Source organism: Scyliorhinus torazame, chromosome 16, assembly GCF_047496885.1.
Source record: "Scyliorhinus torazame isolate Kashiwa2021f chromosome 16, sScyTor2.1, whole genome shotgun sequence".
Lineage (NCBI taxonomy): Eukaryota > Metazoa > Chordata > Chondrichthyes > Carcharhiniformes > Scyliorhinidae > Scyliorhinus > Scyliorhinus torazame.
The window spans coordinates 151,938,586-151,959,577 of NC_092722.1; the positions used below are offsets into that span (position 1 = coordinate 151,938,586).

At 43.5% G+C, this 20,992-nt stretch overlaps 1 protein-coding gene across 3 annotated transcripts in view; it reads right to left on the reverse strand.

Moving 5' to 3' along the window:
* Window positions 1–20,992, reverse strand: part of edrf1 (erythroid differentiation regulatory factor 1) — a 127,339-nt gene that overhangs the window by 94,690 nt on the left and 11,657 nt on the right. For 2 of the 3 annotated variants that reach the window (XM_072479223.1, XM_072479222.1), the window contains exons 2-3: window positions 10,891–11,093; window positions 9,045–9,111 (exon numbers count right to left, since the gene is read on the reverse strand). In XM_072479223.1, the coding sequence (XP_072335324.1) occupies window positions 9,045–9,111; window positions 10,891–11,093 (270 nt within the window). Of the gene's footprint in view, window positions 1–9,044; window positions 9,112–10,890; window positions 11,094–20,992 lie in introns of those variants that run through there. The other variant, XM_072479224.1, reaches the window with a different exon arrangement.

Consider the following 20,992-nt stretch of genomic DNA (forward strand, 5'->3'; position numbering starts at 1 on the left):
GTATGACATTTCTTCTGTATTCCCAATCGGATTTCTTGGACAATATCTTATATTATTGGCCTTTCGTTATGCTCTTCTCCACAAGAGCAGGAAATATTCTCTGTATCCATTCTTTCAAAGGCTTCCATAATTTTAACAACCTCGATTAGATCACTCAGCTGCGCTTTTCAAAAGAAACCTAGCCTGCAAATTTTATCCCGATATGTAGAACAAAGAACATTAGAGCACAAGAACAGGTCCTTCGGCCCACCAAGCCTGCACCGATCCAGATTCCTTATTTAGACCTACTACTTATTGCCCAAATGATCCATATCCCTCCATTCCCTACCCAGTCATGTGTCTATCAAGATAAATCTTAAACGTTGCTATTGTGCCTGCCTCTATCACCTCCATTGGCAACATGCTCCAGGCACCCACCACCCTCTGCGTGAAAAACTTTCCCCTTGCATCTCCCCTAAACTTTCCCCCTCTCACCTTGAACCTGTGCCCCTTGTAAGTGAGTCTTCCACTCTGGGGAAAAAAGCTTCTGACTATTCACCCTGTCTATGCCTCTCGTAATTTTGTAGACCTCATTCAGGTCTCCCCTCAGCCTTGTCTTGCCAACGAAAACAATCCAAGTTTATTTAGCCTCTCCTCATAGCCAACACCCTCCAGACCAGGCAACATCCTGGTTAAACCTTCTTTACACTCTCTCTAAAGCACCCACGTCGTACTGGTAGTATGGCGACCCGAACTGCACGCAATATTCCAAATGTGGCCTAACTAAAGATTCATACAACTATAACATGACCTGCCAACTCTTGTGCTCAATGCCCTGGGCGATGAAGGCAAGCGTGCCATATGCCTTCTTGACCACCTTCTCCATCTGCATTGCCACTTCATAGAACTATGGGCCTGAATGCCCAGATCCCTCTGCATGTCAATGCTCCAATATATGTATATCCATGTGTTCCTGGTATCATCTGTAGTCCCTTCAAGTGCCTCTATAACATTTTTATAATACAACAATCAGAACTGCACACTGTACCCCAATTGTGGTCTAACCAAGGTTCAATACAGATTTATCATAATTTTCCTACTTTTTAGTTCTATCCCTCTAGAAATAAAACCGTGCGTTTAGGTTTGCTTTTTAAAAAATGACCTTGCTAATCTGCGACGCACCTTTTAGTGATTAATGTATTTTGTATTCCAAGATCCTTTTGACTGTCTCCCCCTACCAAGACTTGCAGCTCCCAATAAGTGATATCCATATTCTCCCTACAAAAATGTCCTGTTTATCCTACATTTATCGGTGTTGAACTTCATGTGTCAATTATTCACCCTTTCTACAATGTTATTAATGCCCTCCTGTAATTTGCAATCCTCCTTAGTATTGATTAACCCCACAATTTGATGTTAGCAGCAAATATGGAAATTGTGTTTTTGATTCCAAAGTCCAATTCATTAATGTAAATTGTGAACAGCAATGGTCTTTGTGGAACCCAACTTCCCACAATTCTGCCTCTGTAAATAACTATCCTTTATTTCCACTCTCTGCTTTGTGTTTTGAAGCCAATTAACAACCCATTTTGCCACAGGTCTCCTTACTCCATATTTCTGACTTTGTTCATTAGTCTATGTTACCTTATCAAAGGCCATTGGAAAATCCAGACACATCTAAACTGTCTACTTCCTATCCAAGTGTTACAGATGCCTGGTCAGCTCTCAGCAGTCACTGTCTTCTATTTTCTCCTTGAGGAAGGCTTCCATTAATTTTCCTGCCACTGACTTAGGCTGACTGGTCTATAATTGCATAGATACATTCTATCCCTCTTCTTAAACACAATTAGACCAGCCATCCGCTGGCACTACAACTTTTTCTAATGACTCAATGAGTAGTAATTATTTTAAAATATGCGGACACAATCCATCACAACCGGGTTTTTAATCCTCAGTTTATTCAATACATCCTCCTTTTTAATGCACTTACCTCATTATTTAACATCTACCTGTTTTATCGCCCTGATAAATACTGAAAGAACATAATTTAATATTTCTCCAATCGTTACAAAGAGTAATAGAGGTCTACAGCACAGAAAAGGCTCTTTGGCCAGTCAAAGCAACCACCTAACTATTCTAATCCCACTTTCCAGCACCTGGCCTTGCATGCCTTGGCATCGCTAATGCACATCTAAATACTTATTAAATTTTAATGAGGGTCTCGGCCTCCACCACCCTTTTAATGAGAAAGTTCCAGACTTGGATTACGTCCAGAAACGTTTTTCTTCACATCCCTTCTAAACCACCTGCTCCATACCTTAAATCTATGCCCCTGGTCATTTATCCCTTACCTTAAATCTATGCTCCTGATCATTGATCCCTTCACCAAGGGGAAATGTTTCTATCTATGCCCCTCATAATTGTATACATCTCAATCATGTCCCCTCTCAGATTCTTCTGCTCCAGGGAAAACAACCCCAGTCTATCCAATCTCTCTTCATAACAAAAACTCCAGCCCAGGCAACATCCTGGTAAATCTCCTCTTCACCCTTTCCAGTGCTATCACATCCCTCCTATAACGTGGATTTGAAAACTGCACACAATATTCTAGTTGTAGCCTAACCAATGTTTTCTACAGTTCCAGCATAGCCTCCTTGTTCTTAAAACTATATGCCTCGGCTAAAGGCTAAATATGCCTTCTTAACCACTTTATCCACCTGCCCTGCTACCTTGAGGGACCGGTGCAAATGTACACCAAGGTCCCTCAGATTCTCGGTGCATCCCAGGATCTTGCCGTTACTTGTATATTACCTTGCCTTGTTTGTTCTGCCCATGTGCATCACCTCACACTTATCCAGATTGAATTCCATCTGACCAGCCCGCCTACATCCTCCTATAATCTAAGGTTATCCTCCTCATTATTCACCACCCCACCAAATATCCCTGTGGGATTATCTATCTACCCCTTAATTGTCTGATTCCCATTACCACCTTCCTTTCTTATTGATGTACCAGTAAAATATATTATTTCGATTTGTGTTCCTTGATAATTTAATTTCATAGTTCCTCTTTGCCTTCCTCATAGTTTTTTTTGACTTCTCTAACCTTTTTACATTTTCTCTTATCATGCATTCCTCTTCCTCTGCTATCTATATACTTAATGTATGCCTTTTTCTTAACACTCGGTTGTTCCATTATGTCTTTATTCATACATAAAGTCCCACTAGTGTTTAGTTTGTTCTTTTTAACATATATATTTTTAGTACATAGCTCCAAAGTCAACAAGGACTGAAAATGTGGTTCTGTAAGGTCCATTATTGATGGGAGGACTCAATTCCAGGCAAGTATATTAATGCAGTTTCCATTATCAGTAGACATATTGTCTAATGGAAAAAACTGACAGGAAATGCAAATACAATATTTTTAAAATATATTGTATACGGTTCTAACTCAGAAAACTTCTCACTATTGTGCAGTAACTGGAACACATTTATAACTGCAGGCCCACATTATATATCAAACAGTGAATCATTTTGGAGTGCAGTGTGGTGATAGGGGGCTGAGGACAGATTGCCTAGGTTATTTGATTGAAGAAACATAATAGGTGTAAAGGGGCACAAGACAGAAATATCATAATACAAATACATCAAGCCACTAGTAAAACACAACTTGCCAAGCAGCTACACTCATCACCAGTTAGCAGCAATTCCAAGAGGTGTATCAACAGTCAGTATACTTGTTTCACAACCTCTTTTCACAAGCTTTCCTGAAGTTGATATCTATAGATACATATGCAGGACAGCAATGTGGGATAAGCCACATACCTTTGACACATCATGATATGTGAATATACAATCTGCTATAATTCTCACATTCATACTGAAAACTGCGCATGTGAAAATATCAGGCAAGGATTAGACTAGTTTCAGGTGCAATGTACCCACTATCAAACAGCACATGCTGTCATAATTCACATGTGGAACAGTTACTAGGGCAAGACACTAGATGTGCTGTAGTATCCATTTAATTGTAAACAAGCTTGAATCATCATATTTTGAGGGAAGCCATATGGGCGAAATAAAGTTACAAATTTATTTTTAAATACCTATAAAATATCTAAACAGTGTGCTTACTTGAAGCAGTGTTATTAATGACATACAAGTTTAGAATCATAGGATCCCTACAGTGATGACCATTCGGCCCAACAGGTCTGCCCTGACCCTCCGAAAGAGTACCCTACCTAGGCCCATAAACCCACCTAACCGTTGGACACCAAGGGGCAATTTAGCAAGGCCAATCCACCTAACCTATATTTGGACTGTGGGAGGAAACTGAAGCTCCGGAGGAAATCCACGTAGACACAGGGAGAATGTGCAAATTCTAGACAGGTCGGATTCCCATGGTTGGAATTGAACCAGGGTCCCCTGGTGCTGTGCGACAGCAGTGCTAACCACTGTGCCACCATGCTGCCCAAAGTGGTCTTGGCACCATCATAATGTTAAGAAGTGTGTGGTGCCAATCAAAAGTTAACAAATTCCACTGTATCTAAACTATAACTGTGATATTAGTGCAAAACAAAACCATTGTACAGCAATATCGCATTACCATTTAAATGCACACCTAAATGAACAGTATAATTTGAACGGTGAGGAAACCAGAGACACTCTCCCACCCTCCCTCCTCCTCTAACCTTAAAACACTCAGTGCTTTTTTACTGGGAGACTAAGTAGAGGTGATGGCAGGTAGGGCAGTGGAATGTTCCTGCTGCAGAATGTTTGAGGTAAGGGAGACCACCGGTGTCCTTGCGGTCTTCACCTGCGGGAATTGCAGCCATCTCCAGCTCCTCACAGACCGTGTTAGGGAACTGGAGCTGGAGCTGGATGAACCGAGGATCATTCGGGAAGCTGAGAGAGTGATAGATAGAAGCTACAGGGACATAGTTACACCTGAGAACAAAGGTAGCTGGGTAACAGTTAGAGGTGGGGAGAGGAGGAAGCAGTCAGTGCAGGAATCCCGTGGTCATTCTTCTCAACAATAAGTATACCGCTTTGGATACTGTTTGGGGGGGGGGGGGGGGGGGGAGAAATTACCTAGCAGGGGTAGGCTGCAGTGACCGGGTCTCTGGCACGAGGTCCGGCTCTGGGGCTCAGAAGGGAAGGGGGGAGATTAGGAGAGCACTAGTTATAGGAGACTCAATAGTGAGAGGTACAAACAGGCGGTTCTGTGGGCATGGGCGAGACTCTCAGATGGTTTGTTGCCTCCCGGGTGCCAGGGTCCGTGACGTCTCGGATCATGTCTTCAGGATCCTTAAGGGGGAGGGGGAGCAGCCAGAAGTCATGGTGCACATTGGTACTAAATACTTAGGTAGGAAAAGGGGTGTGGATGTAATAAACGAGTTTAGGAAGTTAGGCTGGAAGTTAAAAGCCAGGACAGACAGAATTGTCATCTCTGGTTTGTTGCCAGTGCCACGTGAGAGAGAGGCTAGGAATAGGGAGAGAGTGCAGTTGAACACGTGGCTGCAGGAATGGTGTAGGAGGGAGGGCTTCAGGTATTTGGATAATTGGAGCGCATTCTGGGGAAGGTGGGACCTGTACAAGCAGAACGGGTTGCATCTGAACCAGAGGGGCACCAATATCCTGGGAGGGACGTTTTCTCGTACTCTTCGGGAGGGTTTAAACTAATTTGGCAGGGGAATGGGAACCGGATTTATAGTCCAGGAACTCAGGTAGCCGATGTTCAGAACATCAAAGCGTGTAGTGAGGCAGGGGGGAATGTAACACTGACAAGAGTACTTGCAGGCACGGAGATGGGTTGAAGTGTGTATACGTCAACGCAAGAAGCATCAGGAATAAGGTGAGTGAACTTAAGGCATGGGTCGGTACTTGGGACTATGGTGTGGTGGCCATCACGGAAACCTGGATAGAAGAGGGGCAGAAATGGTTGTTGGAGGTTCCTGGTTATAGATGTTTCAATTAGATTAGGGAGGGTGGTAAAAGAGGTGGGGGGTGGCATTGTTAATTAGAGATAGTATAAGAGCTGCAGAAAGGCAGTTCGAGGAGGATTTGCCTACTGAGGTAGTATGAGTTGAAGTCAGAAATAGGAAAGGAACAGTCACCTTGTTGAGAGTTTTCTATAGGCCCCCCAATAGAAGCAGAGATGTGGAGGAACAGATTGGGAAACAGATTTTGGAAAGGTGCAGAAGTCACAGGGTAGTAGTCATGGGTGACTTCAACTTCCCAAATATTGAGTGGAAACTCTTTGGATCAAATAGTTTGGATGGGGTGGTGTTTGTGCAGTGTGTCCAGGAAGCTTTTCTAACACCGTATGTAGATTGTCCGACCAGAGGGGAGGCCATATTAGATTTGGTACTTGGTAATGAACCAGGGCAAATGATAGATTTGTTCGTGGGGGAGCATTTTGGATATAGTGACCACAATTCTGTGACTTTCACTTGGGGGAAGGGTAAACATGATGCTGTCAGACAAGAACTGAAGTGCGTAAGTTGGGAACATAGGCTGTCAGGGAAGGACACAATTGAAATGTGGAACTTGTTCAAGGAACAGATACTACGTGTCCTAGATATGTATGTCCCTGTCAGGCAGGGAAGAGATGGTCGAGTGAGGGAACCATGGTTGACAAGAGAGGTTGAATGTCTTGTTAAGAGGAAGGAGACTTATGTAAGGCTGAGGAAACAAGGTTCAGACAGAGCACTGGAGGGATATAAGATAGCCAGGAGGGAACTGAAGAAAGGGATTAGGAGAGCTAGGAGAGGGCATGAAAAATCTTTGGTGGGTAGAATCAATGAAAACCCCAAGGCCGTTTACACATATGTGAGAAATATGAGAAGGACTAGAGCAAGGGTAGATCCAATCAAGGACAGTAGCGGGAGATTGTGTATTGAGTCTGAAGAGATAGGAGAGGTCTTGAACGAGTACTTTTCTTCAGTATTTATGAATGAGAGGGGCCATATTGTTGGAGAGGACAGTGTGAAATAGACTGGCAAGCTCGAGGAGATACTTGTTAGGAAGGAAGATGTGTTGGGCTTTTTGAAAAATTGACGAATGACAGGTCAGTTAGTCTTACTGCGGTGGTAGGCAAAGTAATGGAAAGGGTACCGAGTGATAGGATTTCTGAAAATCTGGAAAGACACTGCTTGATATGGGATAGCCAGCACAGATCTGTGAAGGGTAGGTCTTGCCTCACAAGTCTTATTGAATTCTTTGAGGAGGTGGCCAAGCACATGGATGAAGGTAAAGCAGTGGATATAATGTACATGGATTTTAGTAAGGCATTTGTAAGGTTCCCCATGGTAGGCTTATGCAGAAAGTAAGGAGGCATGGGATAGTCGGAAATTTGGCCAGTTGGATAACAAACTGGCTAACCGATAGAAGTCAGAGAGTGGTGGTGGATGGCAAATATTCAGCCTGGAGCCCAGTTACCAGTGGCATACCGCAGGGATCAGTCCTGGGTCCTCTACGGTTTGTGATTTTCATTAATGACTTGGATGAGGGAGTTGAAGGGTGGGTCAGTAAATTTGCAGACGATACGAAGATTGGTGGAGTTGTGGATAGTGAGGAGGGCTGTTGTCGGCTGCAGAGATAGGATGCAGAGCTGGGCTGAGAAGTGGCAGATGGAGTTTAACCCTGAAAAGTGTGAGGTTGTCCATTTTGGAAGGACAAATGTGAATGCGGAATACAGGGTTAACGGTAGGGCTCTTGGCAATGTGGAGGAGCAGAGAGATCTTGGGGTCTATGTTCATAGATCTTTGAAAATTGCCACTCAAGTGGATAGAGCTGTGAAGAAGGCCTATGGTGTGCTAGCATTCATTTGAGGGCAGCACAGTAGCATAGTGGTTAGAACAATTGCTTCACAGCTCCAGGGTCCCAGGTTCGATTCCCAGCTTGGGTCACTGTCTGTGCGGAGTCTGCACGTTCTCCCCGTGTGCGTGTGGATTTCCTCCGGTTTCCTCCCACAGTCCAAATATGTGCAGGTTAGGTGGATTGGCCATGCTAAATTGTTTAGTGTCCAAAAATTGCCCTTAGTGTTGGGTGGGGTTACTGGGTCATGGAGATAGGGTGGAGGTGTGGGCTTTGGTAGGGTGCTCTTTCCAAGAGCCGGTGCAGACTCGATGGGCCGAATGGCCTCCTTCTGCACTGTAACTTCTATTAGCAGAGGGATTGAATTTAAGAGCCGTGAGGTGATGATGCAACTGTACAAAACCTTGGTACGGCCACAATTGAAGTAGTGTGTGCAGTTCTGGTCGCCTTATTTTAGGAAGGATGTGGAAGCTTTGGAAAAGGTGCAAAGGAGATTTACCAGGATGTTGCCTGGAATAGAGAGTAGGTCTTACGAGGAAAGGTTGAGGGTGTTAGGCCTTTTCTCATTAGAACAGAGAAGGATGAGGGGAGACTTGATAGAGGTTTATAAGATGATCAGGGGAATAGATAGAGTAGACAGTCAGAGACATTTTCCCCGGGTAGAACAAACCATTACAAGCAAACATAAATTTAAGGTGAATGGTGGAAGATATAGGGGGGGGGGGGATGCCAGAGGTAGGTTCTTTACCCAGAGAGTAATGGGGGCATGGAATGCACTGGCTGTGGAAGTAGTTGAGTTGGAAACATTAGGGACCTTCAAGCGGCTATTGGATAGGTACATGGATTACGGTAGAATGATGGGATGTAGATTCAATTGTTCTTAATCTAGGACAAAAGGTCGGCACAACATCGTGGGCTGAAGGGCCTGTTCTGTGCTGTATTTTCTATGTTCTTATACTGGAACTGAATCATCTGTAGAAATAGTCAAATCAAAGAGACTTCAGCAATTATTTTATTTGTTGTACGACCCTTTAAATGAGTGGCTCAGCAACTCCATCTGCCAGTTTTAGCAATACGATAATTAATTTCTGTTTAATTAAGTCAGAATTGCTTTAAACTATATTTAAATAGAGTATTGATGGAGAGATTCACAACTTTTGAAAAACTTTCAAAATTGATATACTGATTAGACAAGCTGTGGCTTTACACAAATAAGTAATTAAATGTGTATCAGTATGAATACAGTACCTCCGAATCAGAAACAACATCAACATCATCTCCAATGCAGTCAATGAAGTCATATGCCATTCCAAAGCTTAAGGAAAAATAAATTCAGTTTAATATTCTTAATTCAAAAATTGTTAAATCCTCAAACTGATTATATCAAACATGAATAATTCTGAAGTGTTATACAAAACTCTTTCTCTTTCCAGAAAATGTATTCCTAACATTTTACTAGTAAGAACACCTTTTTTAAAAACATTTTATTAGCAGTAATGAAAACAAATGATAGAAACAGCCATACGTGCAGTAACTGATCATAAATCATTCAACAATTTGCATCTCAAATGGAGCATGTGTGCAGTGTGGTAAGGAGGGAACATTTTCCAATTTGATGGATTAGCAATGGTTGAGAAAACTTGATAGATAGTGAACGTCTTCAAGTAAATATACATGCAAGTTTTGAATTCGGGAAATCTTCAAATAAATACACTGTATATTTCTGAGCAAATATGTTACGTATTTGTAACACTTCCAAATGGTACACCAAGTGATGCTTTTTAAAAAAAATCAATCTAAATTTACTGCTCCCTCCAATATTAGGTGGAGTGATGTGGGTAAATAAACCATGATTTCCCCCATCTGACTGCCATTCACTGCTCTCCACAATAACCCTGATCCTAGCAAAATCACATCTATGCATTGGAAAATAACAAAATTAGGCTCAGTTGTGAATGTCAATTGATACTGACTGCATATATCACTGCAGAGAAACAGAATATTTTAGTGTTGAAAGAATAAGATTGATTGATTGAAAATAATAGTCACACTCTAACCATGGCTTAGTTCGCACAAATCTCATTCACTTATTACCCATATGCTCACCATCCCTAAACTGGCTCCCTGTCAAGCAATGCCTGGATTTTAAAATTCTCATCCTTGCTTTCAAATCCCTCCATGACCCCACCTCTCCCCATTTCTAATCTCTTCCAGCACCGCAACCTCTGAGATATCGGAGTTCCTCTAAATGATCTCTTGAATCAATCCACCATTGGTAGCTGTGCCTCCAGTTGCCTTGGCCTTTCACCTCTCGACTATCGACTATCTTGCCTACAATTCTCCACTCTTTGCTCACTTTCCTCTTTTAAGACACTCCTTCAAACCTTCCTTGACCAAAGTTTAGATATCTGACCTAATAGCTCCTTATTAACTCTGTCATACTTTCTTTTAGAATGTGCCTGTGAAGCGCCTTGCAATATTTCCTTGCTCTATATAAATAAAAGTTGTGGTTATGCATAGAAGTTACCAGCTGACCAGCTGCAGAAAGCTTTACTTGAAGTTGTTTTGCATTGAAATATCAGCAACGCAAGAATAATGGCGGCACAGTAGCACAGTGGTTAGCACTATTGCTTCACAGTGCCAGGGTCCCCGGTTCAATTCCCGGGTTGGGTCACTGTCTGTGCAGAACATGCGCGTTCTCCCCTTGTCTGCGTGGGTTTCCTCCGGGTGCTCTAGTTTCCTCCCACAAGTCCAGAAAGATGAGCTGTTAGGTGAATTGGACATTCTGAATTCTCCCTCAGTGTACCCGAAGAGGCGCCGGAGTGTGGCGGCTAGGGGATTTGCACAGTACTTCATTGCAGTGTTAATGTAAGCTTACTTGTGACAATAATAAAGATTATTATTAATATTATTTGAGTGCTGTGATTAATCTGCTCATATAAAAACATTTCAGTGCTTTGTAAATTTGTGTGGATCAAGCCCATTGGAAAGTCAAAACCTCAAATCACAGAAAGATATACATCAATAAAATACAAATGAGCATTCATATTGCAACAGAAATAAACCAGAGGTAAATCTGCACTCCATAACTCACCTGGAAAATGGCTTACTCTTTTTGCTAGTTCCAAGAGAGGTTGCACCCAATTGTCCAAGCTGACTAATTCCACGTAACCAATTTGCAGGTGGCAATTTAAGATCTGTTTTCTCTTGAAGCCGTGCATAAGCTGCAGGAGGTGGGGCAGCAGAGTATTTTACTACTGCTGTGCTTTTCACCTCATTGCCACCAAGAATGCTTTCCTATTTTAAAATGAAGCATTTAATGAATAAAAGCAAAACAGTAGTAATAACTGATGACAGCTTTGTTATTCTTCTAGTAAGATGACTTTTTGGAATAAATAAACTGATAAAAACTGTATTCTACACAATGTGTTTCACTCTTACCAACCACTTAATTATACAGTAGCCTTATGATTATTCTACAATTATGACAGTCTTCCAGACATTTTACTATTGATCACAAATCATGGTCTAAATTGCAAAACTTGAGCAGATAATCCTGGTTGGCACTCCAATGTAATACCGAGGGAGACACAAAACTGAGGTCCTATCTGCCCTCAGGTGGACTTCATGGCACTATTCAAAGAACAGAGGAGTTCTCCTGATAGCTTGGCCAGCATTTATCTCTCAAGCAACACCAGAAAAAATAATTTAGTCAATCATTTGTCTCATTGGTATCGCAAACTGGCTCCCCTGTTCTCCTACATTATAACAGTGACTACACTTCAAAGTAATTCATTGACTGTGAAATACTTTAGTATGTCTTGAGGCTGTGAAAGGTACTATGGAAATAAAAGTTATTTTTCTTCTTCATGGAAGCAATTTGATTTGAGTATATTAATGTTATACTCCAGTTAATTGAATATAGTTTATATATGATCATTAAAGTGTGAAAATCTGATTTAAACATAACACTGAAATAAAAGCAAAACCTTGCAGATGTTGGATGTAAAATGTGTATTGTATATATTGCCAGGACTTGTACACAAGTGACAAGTCGGTAGCATGGGAGTTCTCACTAATGTGGTTTCAGGAATGGCATTTAAAAGCTGGATATCTTATAGTGGATCTTTTGTCATTTGTCATCATTCCTATACAACCGGGCAACTTTACATGGTGTCAAGAGATGGTCGAGATGGCACAGGACTTTGGTGCATCGACGATGAGAACATCACTGACAACTGGAAAAAGAATGGCACGTATACTGCCATGCCGGTCTCTCCGATAAATTGAAGTACAAGCATACTTGCTGTTGAACCTAGCGGGCCAGAGGCAGTCGGAAAATCTGAATCCTTTTTCTTCGGGGTGGAGGGGGTTGTTGTTGATGTTGCCAGGATATTGCCATACATATCCTAACCCTAAGTAAAACCACAATCCAAACAAAAGCTCAAATTTCCACTTGGACTGAAATTGAGGAGAAAAGTATTCTGTTGGGAGGGATGGGAGGGAGCATGGCATGTGGAGGATATTCCTTAGAGGAAAATGGGAAGATCTACAAGATAGAAAATATTTCTTCCAAATACTTAACTTAGCAGTATGTAGCAAAGTAGACATTGGGAACACTGGCAGAAAGGATGACATTTCCATTGTAAGAACAGAACATTCAAAAGAACAAAAATGACTACCTATTGAATTTCAATATTTTTTGTAATCAAGAGAAAATAATTTTTCCCAAGATGAACTAAAGCACTTTCAACCAATTCATCAATTTTCAACTGGAAGATGGCTTCGCTGACAATGCAGCACTCCCTCAGGATCACACCTAAATTATGTGCTCAAATGTTGGAACAAACAATTTTCTGACTCAGGTTGGAGTGTTACTACTGAATAAAGTTGATTCTTTCTATAAAAGCTTGAGAGAAGGAAGCTCAAAACACAGCCCACAGAAACTTGTAGAGACCTTATTTTCAACAGGGGGTCAGAAAGTCATTATAGAGACAATTTAGAATTGAAATTGACTCTCAAGATATGGAATCAATATTTTAATACAAACTGTGTGAAGTAAAACAACTCTAAATGATAAAATCAACAGTGGAAGGCTTATGATCAGCTATTAGAGTGACAATAACGAATAACAAAAACCCTAGACCTCTAGACATTACCACTCAACAATCAGGCCATCATGCAGAATTCAATCAGATCTGGGTGGATGAGTTGGTTTGACATTTTATAGAAATGGTTGAGACAGCATGATAAATGACCAGGATATTAAGTCCGAAATAGTGGCTTTTAAGGCCAATAGGCACTAAATTACCTCGTCACTCAAACATAAATCCAGAGGATCCTACATCTACACTTTATATAAATGAGTATTTGCCATAGATAACTTACATGGGTTCAGTGGTATCAGTCTCTCTCATTAATAGTCTCGTCTTTCATTTGGCACTTGGATTCACATTGACCCATACCAATGTAGGCAATAGTGAAGGTGCAGAAATAACACTTCCATTTGATCACAACTGCATCACTGTGTGTTTCACACTTCCTCTGAAGGGAAAGTTCAGATGTGATGAAACTTGATTTGAATTGTTAAGCAGATTTGCTCTGTACTAAGGTGAATCACACAGGACAACAGATGCAACCAAATTATTTTGGTTCAATTCACTCAATGCTATATTGTGAACACGCCTTATTTTTCCATATCAGTTAGCAGTCTTATTTAACTTAAACTGGAGGTTTCCCCAACAATCTTCATTTCTTAGCTCTTTTTTTCAGCAAAAACCCGCACATCTTTTCCTTTGACAAAAACTGACTGCATTTGTAGACATCCTGCTCAACAAAGTCTGTCTGTAATTCTGTCTCCTTCCTGTGTGCATTAGCTGTGCCTCATTTGAGTGCACTCTTTCCTCTGAGTCAGAAGGTTCTGGGTTCAAGTCCCAATCCAGGATTTCAGCACAAAATCCAATGCTGACATTCCAGTGCAGTACTGATGGAGGGCTGCGCTGTCAGAAATGCTGTCTTTCAGTTGGGATGCTAAAATGAGACACCTGCCTCTCAGAATATTAAAAGATCCCATGGCACTATTTTGAAAAACAAGGATGTTATTCCCAGTGTCCTGGCGAACAATTATCTCTCAACCAATATCACAAAAACACTTTATCTAGTCATTATCACAGTCCTGTTCGTGGGACGTTTTAAGCCAGTGAAAGGGGAGCAGACATAAAGAACAAAAGGGAAGGTCTGTGATGGGGTGGAAGGCAGGGGAGATTAAAGGACAAAAGGTTCCATGGTGCAAATGGTTTGTGGTAATTGATACAGTAAAGAAAGAAAAGATGTGTCCAGATATACCATGCAATCTTTTGACTTGGGTTCAAAACACACCCGAACAGCTAATGGAATTCAAATTTAATTAATAAATCAGGAATTAAAAAGCTAGCATAAGTAACGGTGACCATGAAATTTTCAGATTGATGCAAAACACCATTTGGTTTCCTGATGTCCTTCCTGGAAGGAAACCTGCCTTCCTCACTTGGTCTGGTCTACTGTGAATCCAGACCCAACTAATAAAATGAAATGAAATGAAAATCGCTTACTGTCACAAGTAGGCTTCAAATGAAGTTACTGTGAAAAGCCCCTAGTCGCCACATTCCGGCACCTGTCCAGGGTGGCTGGTACGGGAATTGAACATTGCTGCTGGCCTGCCTTGGTCTGCTTTAAAAGCCAGCTATTTAGCCCAGTGTGCTAAACTAGCCCCTGTGGTTAATGTGGATAAGTCTTAACTGCCCTCTGAAAAAGCCTTAGCATGCCACTCAGTTTCACAAAACCGGACTGGCAAAAACCTAAGCATGAGAAATGACAACTGCGTATCCTGCTAAGTCACACCTGCTAGAAATAATCCTCCTTACCAAGATCTGGCGGCTTATGCCAAAATTGGGATAGCCATTCCAAAGTAAAGCAGCAACATTATAGTCATACTAACCAAATCATACCTTACAGCCAATGTCATAGGCACTACCAACAGGCCGACTGGCAAAAACCTAGGCATGAGAAATGACAACTGCACATCCTAAGTCACCCCTGCTAGAAATAATCCTCCTTACCAAGATCTGGTGGCTTATGCCAAAATTGGGATAGCCATCCCAAAGTCAAGCAGCAACATGATAGTCATGCTCACCAAATCATACCTTACAGCCAATGTCGTAGGCACTACCAACACCATTCCAGAGTTATGGCCTGTCCCACTGGAAAGACAGATGCCACACAAAACGAAGGAGGGTATCCCCAGTATGAAGATGGGACTTTGTCTCAATGGAGACTGTGATAGAGTGGTATAAAGTCACTAGGGAGTTTACCTGGGAGTCGTCAGCATCAATTCTGGACCTCATGAAGTGTCATGGCATCAGGTCAAACATGGGCAATGAAACCTCCTACCTCCATCCATTAGCTGATGAATCAGTACTTCTCCAAGATGAACATGACTTGAAAGAAACAGAATTCTCCATGTAGCAGACTTTAATGCCCATCATCAAGAATGGCTCAGTAGCACCGCTACTCATCAAGCAGGTCAAGTTCCAAAGCACATATTTCCAAAACTGGGCTTGTGTGTCAAGTGGAGAAGGATGCAAAAGAGGAAAACCTCTACTTGACTTCACCCTCGTTAACCCACTTTCACAGGTAAATCTGTCCATGACAGTATTAGTCGGAATGACCACCAGTCTTCACCTTCATACAGGGGATACCCTCCTTCATTTTGAGTGGCACTGCCACCATTCTAAATGGGATAGGTACAGAACAGTTCAAGTGGCACTTGCATAACAATAACTGACTCAATACGGCTCAGTTCGGGTTCTATCAGGGTCACTCAACTCCTGATCTCTCAGTTCAAAAACAGACAAGAGCTGAACACAAGAGCCGAGGTGAGATCAAGGCTGCATTTGACCAAGTATGGAACCAAGAAGCCGTAGCAAAATTGAAGTCAAGGGAATTCAGGGCAAAAAGCCACCACTGGTTGGAGTCATAACTAGCACAAAAGAAGATGGTTGTTCAAGGCCAATCCGCTCAGCCTTTAGATACCGCAGCACGAGTTTCTCAGGATAGTGTCCAAGGCCCAAGCGTCTTCAGCTGCTTCATCAGTGGCCTTCCCTCCATCATCAGATCAGAAGTGGACATGTTCGCTATTGTTTGCTCGATGTTCAGTACTATTCACAACTCCTCTAATACTGAAGCAGTCCACATGCAGTAAAATCTGGACAGCGTTCAGGTTTGACTGATAAGTGGCAAGTAACATTCGTGCCAGGCAATGGCCATCTCCAACAAGAGAGCACCTGGTTTAGTACAGTGGGCTAAATAGCTGGCTTGTAATGCAGAACAATGCCAGCAGCGCGGGTTCAATACTTGTACCAGCCTCCCCAAACAGACACCGGAACGTGGCGACTAGGGGCTTTTCACAGTAACTTCATTGAAGCCTACTTGTGACAATAAGCGATTATTATTATCTGACCATCTCCCCATGTCATTCAATGGCAGTATCCATTGCTGAATCCTCTACCTCTGACATTCTTTGGGGTTACCACTGACCAGAAACCTAACTGGACGAGCTATGTTGCTACAAAAGTAGGTCAGAGGCTGGGAATTCTGTGTTGAATAACTCACTTCCTGACTTCCTAAAGTCTGTCTACCATCTCCAAGTCCCAAGCCAGGAGTGTGATGGAATACCCTCTACTTGCCTAGATGGGCATGGCACCAACAGCGCTCAAGAAGCTCAACATCATCCAGGACAAAGCAATCGCTTGATCGACACCCCACCATCTTACACATTCGCTCCCTCTACACCAATGCACAGTGGCAGCAGTGTGTACCATCTACAAGATGCACAGCAGCAATTTGCCATGGTTCCTTTGACAACAGCCTCCAAATCCACAACCTCTACCATCTAGAAGGACAGGGGCAACAGACACATGGGGACATCACCACGGAGTTCCCCTCCAAGTCACACACCATCCTGATTTGGAACATAACGCCATTCCTTCACTTTTGATTTGCCAAAATCCTGTACTCCCTCTCAAACAGCACTGTAGGTATACGTGCACCAGATGGACTTCAGTTGATCTGGGCAGCAGTTCACCACCACCTTCTCCAGGGAAGCTAGGGATAGGCAACAAATGAGGCCTTGCTGGTGGCATACACATCCCTTGAAAGATTTAAAAAGTGATGATTGTGCAAGGGAAAAGGAGAAGGCAATGGGGCAAGTAAATAAACAAAAGATGAATCTTGATGTGGTATAACTCCAATAGCAGAATCATAACTGACAGTTGTCGTGCCAAAGATTGGGGGGGGGAAGGGAAAGTCAGGGAACCAAGAGGTGAAGTAATCAGTGGGGAGCGCAGCTGCTTAGGAATACAAAAAAACACGAACAGACAAAACTCAAGAGTGGTTACGATTGTACCCATCCCACAAAATATGACACAGTGTATGGAAAGGCTCAGTAAACCAAGGTTCACCACACTAAGAAAACGAAAAGGGACGGTCAATAGAGAATTAAAGGTGCTATATTTAAATGCGCGCAGTGTACGGAACAAGGTAGATGAGCTTGTGGCCCAGATTGTGACTGGCAGGTATGATGTGGTAGGTATTACAGAGACATGGTTGCAGGGGGTCAGGACTTGCATTTAATCCAGGGATTCACAACCTATCGAAAAGACAGAGAGGTGGGCAGAGGGGGCGGGGTTGCCTTGTTAATTAGGAATGAAATTAAATCAATAGCACTAAACGACATAGGGTCAGATGATGTGGAGTCTGTGTGGGTAGAGTTGAGGAACCACAAAGGCAAAAAAACCATAATGGGAGTTATGTACAGGCCTCCCAACAGTAGTCAGGACCGGGGGCACAAAATGCACCACGAAATAGAAAGTGCATGTCAGAAAGGCAAGGTCACAGTGATCATGGGGGACTTCAATATGCAGATGGACTGGGTAAATAATGCTGCCAGTGGACCCAAGGAAAGGGAATTCATTGAATGTTTACAGGAGGGCTTTTTGGAACAGCTAGTGATGGAGCCCACGAGGGAACAGGCCATTCTGGACTTAGTGTTATGTAATGAGCCAGACTTGATTAAAGATCTTAAAGTAAGGGAGCACTTAGGAGGCAGTGATCATAATATGGTCGAATTCAATCTCCAATTTGAAAGAAAGAAGGTAGAATCAGATGTAAAGGTGTTACAGTTAAATAAACTACAGGGGCATGAGGGAGGAACTGACGAAAATCGACTGGGAGCAGAGCCTAGTGGGAAAGACAGTAGAACAGCAATGGCAGGAGTTTCTGGGAGTAATTGAGGACACAGTACAGAGGTTCATCCCAAAGAAAAGGTTATCAGAGGGGGGATTAGGCAGCCATGGCTGACAAAGGAAGTTAGGGAACGCATCAAAGCAAAAGAGAAAGCCTATAATGTGGCAAAGAGTAGTGGGAAGTCAGAAGATTGGGAAGGCTACAAAAACAAACAGAGGATAACAAAGAGAGAAATAAGGAAAGAGAGGATCAAATATGAAGGTAGGCTAGCCAGTAACATTAGGAATGATAGTAAAAGTTTCTTTAAATACATTAAAAACAAACAGGAGGCAAAAGTTGACATTGGGCCGCTCCAAAATGACACTGGTAATTTTGTGATGGGAGACAAGGAAATAGCTGAGGAACTAAATAAGTACTTTGCGTCAGTCTTCACAGTAGAAGACATGAGTAATATCCCAACAATTCCGCAGAGTCAGGGGGCAGAGTTAAATATGGCAGCCATCACAAAGGAGAAAGTGCTAGAGAAACTAAAAGATCTAAAAATTGATAAATCTCCGGGCCCAGATGGGCTACATCCTAGAGTTCTAAAGGAGATAGCTGAAGAAATAGCGGAGGCGTTAGTTATGATCTTTCAAAAGTCACTGGAGTCAGGGAAAGTCCCAGAGGATTGGAAAATCGCTGTTGTAACCCCCCTGTTCAAGAAGGGAACAAGGAAAAAGATGGAAAATTATAGGCCAATTAGCCTAACCTCGGTTGTTGGCAAGATTCTAGAATCCATTGGTAAGGATGAGATTTCTGAATTCTTGGAAGTGCAGGGTCGGTTTAGGACAAGTCAGCATGGATTTAGTAAGGGGAGGTCGTGCCTGACAAACCTGTTAGAGTTCTTTGAAGAGATAACAAATAGGTTAGACCAAGGAGAGCCAATGGATGTTATCTATCTTGACTTCCAAAAGGCCTTTGATAAGGTGCCTCACGGGAGACTGCTGAGTAAAATAAGGGCCCATGGTATTCGAGGCAAGGTATTAACATGGATTGACGATTGGCTGTCAGGCAGAAGGCAGAGAGTTGGGATAAAAGGTTCTTTTTCGGAATGGCAACCTGTGACGAGTGGTGTCCCGCAGGGTTCAGTGCTGGGGCCACAGCTGTTCTCTTTAAATATTAACGATCTAGATGACGGGACTGGAGGCATTCTGGCTAAGTTTGCCGATGATACAAAGATAGGTGGAGGGGCAGGTAGTATGGAGGAGGTGGGGAGGCTGCAGAAAGATTTAGACAGTTTAGGAGAGTGGTCCAAGAAATGGCTGATGAAATTCAACGTGGGCAAGTGCGAGGTCTTGCACTTTGGAAAAAAGAAGAGAGGCATGGACTATTATCTAAACGGTGACAAAATTCATAATGCTGAAGTGCAAAGGGACTTGGGAGTCCTAGTCCAGGATTCTCTAAAGGTAAACTTGCAGGTTGAGTCCGTAATTAAGAAAGCAAATGCAATGTTGTCATTTATCTCAAGAGGCTTGGAAGATAAAAGCAGGGCTGTACTTCTGAAGCTTTATAAAGTATTAGTTAGGCCCCATTTAGAATACGGTGAGCAATTTTGGGCCCCACACCTCAGAAAGGACATACTGGCACTGTAGCGGGTCCAGCGGAGATTCACACGGATGATCCCAGGAATGGTAGGCCTAACATACGACGAACGTCTGAGGATCCTGGGATTATATTCATTGGAGTTTAGGAGGTTGAGGGGAGATCTAATAGAAACTTACAAGATAATGAATGGCTTACACAATAATGATAGGGTGGATGTAGGGAAGTTGTTTCCATTAGCAGGGGAGACTAGGACCCGGGGGCACAGCCTTAGAATAAAAGGGAGTCACTTTAGAACAGAGATGAGGAGAAATTTCTTCAGCCAGAGAGTGGTGGGTCTGTGGAATTCATTGCCACAGAGGGTAGTGGAGGCCGGGACGTTGAGTGTCTTTTAAGACAGAAGTTGATAAATTCTTGATTTCTCGAGGAATTAAGGGCTCTGGAGAGAGAGCGGGTAAATGGAGTTGAAATCAGCCATGATTGAATGGTGGAGTGGACTCGATGGGCCGAATGGCCTGACTTCCGCTCCTATGTCTTATGGTCTAAGTACCATCAGCTGAAATTCTGGAGCTTAACATCAAATCTGGAAAGCGCCTAACCGAAAGATGAGGTGCTGTTTCTCAAGTTTACTTCGATTGGAACAGTGCAAAAGGTTGAAGGTAGAATGGGAATGAGCTTCTGAATTAAAATGACAAACGATCAGAAGCTCAGTCATGCTTCCAGACTGATCAGAGGTGTTCCACGAAGTCATCACTGTAAGTGGTTTCCACAGGACATCTCACATGGGCAGGCTGTGTAGAATACTAATTTAAAAGTAGTTTAGCACCCAGGTCAGAGAAGAAAGGAGGTAAAAAGGGAGGCAAGATCGGCCCAGGTGGCGCGAGGGAAAGGGAGTTGAGGGGGGCCGCTGCCCGGGGGACGGCGACGAGGGGGGCCGCTGCCCGGGGGACGGCGACGAGGGGGGCCGCTGCCCGGGGGACGGCGACGAGGGGGGCCGCTGCCCGGGGGACGGCGACGAGGGGGGCCGCTGCCCGGGGGACGGCGACGAGGGGGGCCGCTGCCCGGGGGACGGCGACGAGGGGGGCCGCTGCCCGGGGGACGGCGACGAGGGGGGCCGCTGCCCGGGGGACGGCGACGAGGGGGGCCGCTGCCCGGGGGACGGCGACGAGGGGGGCCGCTGCCCGGGGGACGGCGACGAGGGGGGCCGCTGCCCGGGGGACGGCGACGAGGGGGGCCGCTGCCCGGGGGACGGCGACGAGGGGGGCCGCTGCCCGGGGGACGGCGACGAGGGGGGCCGCTGCCCGGGGGACGGCGACGAGGGGGGCCGCTGCCCG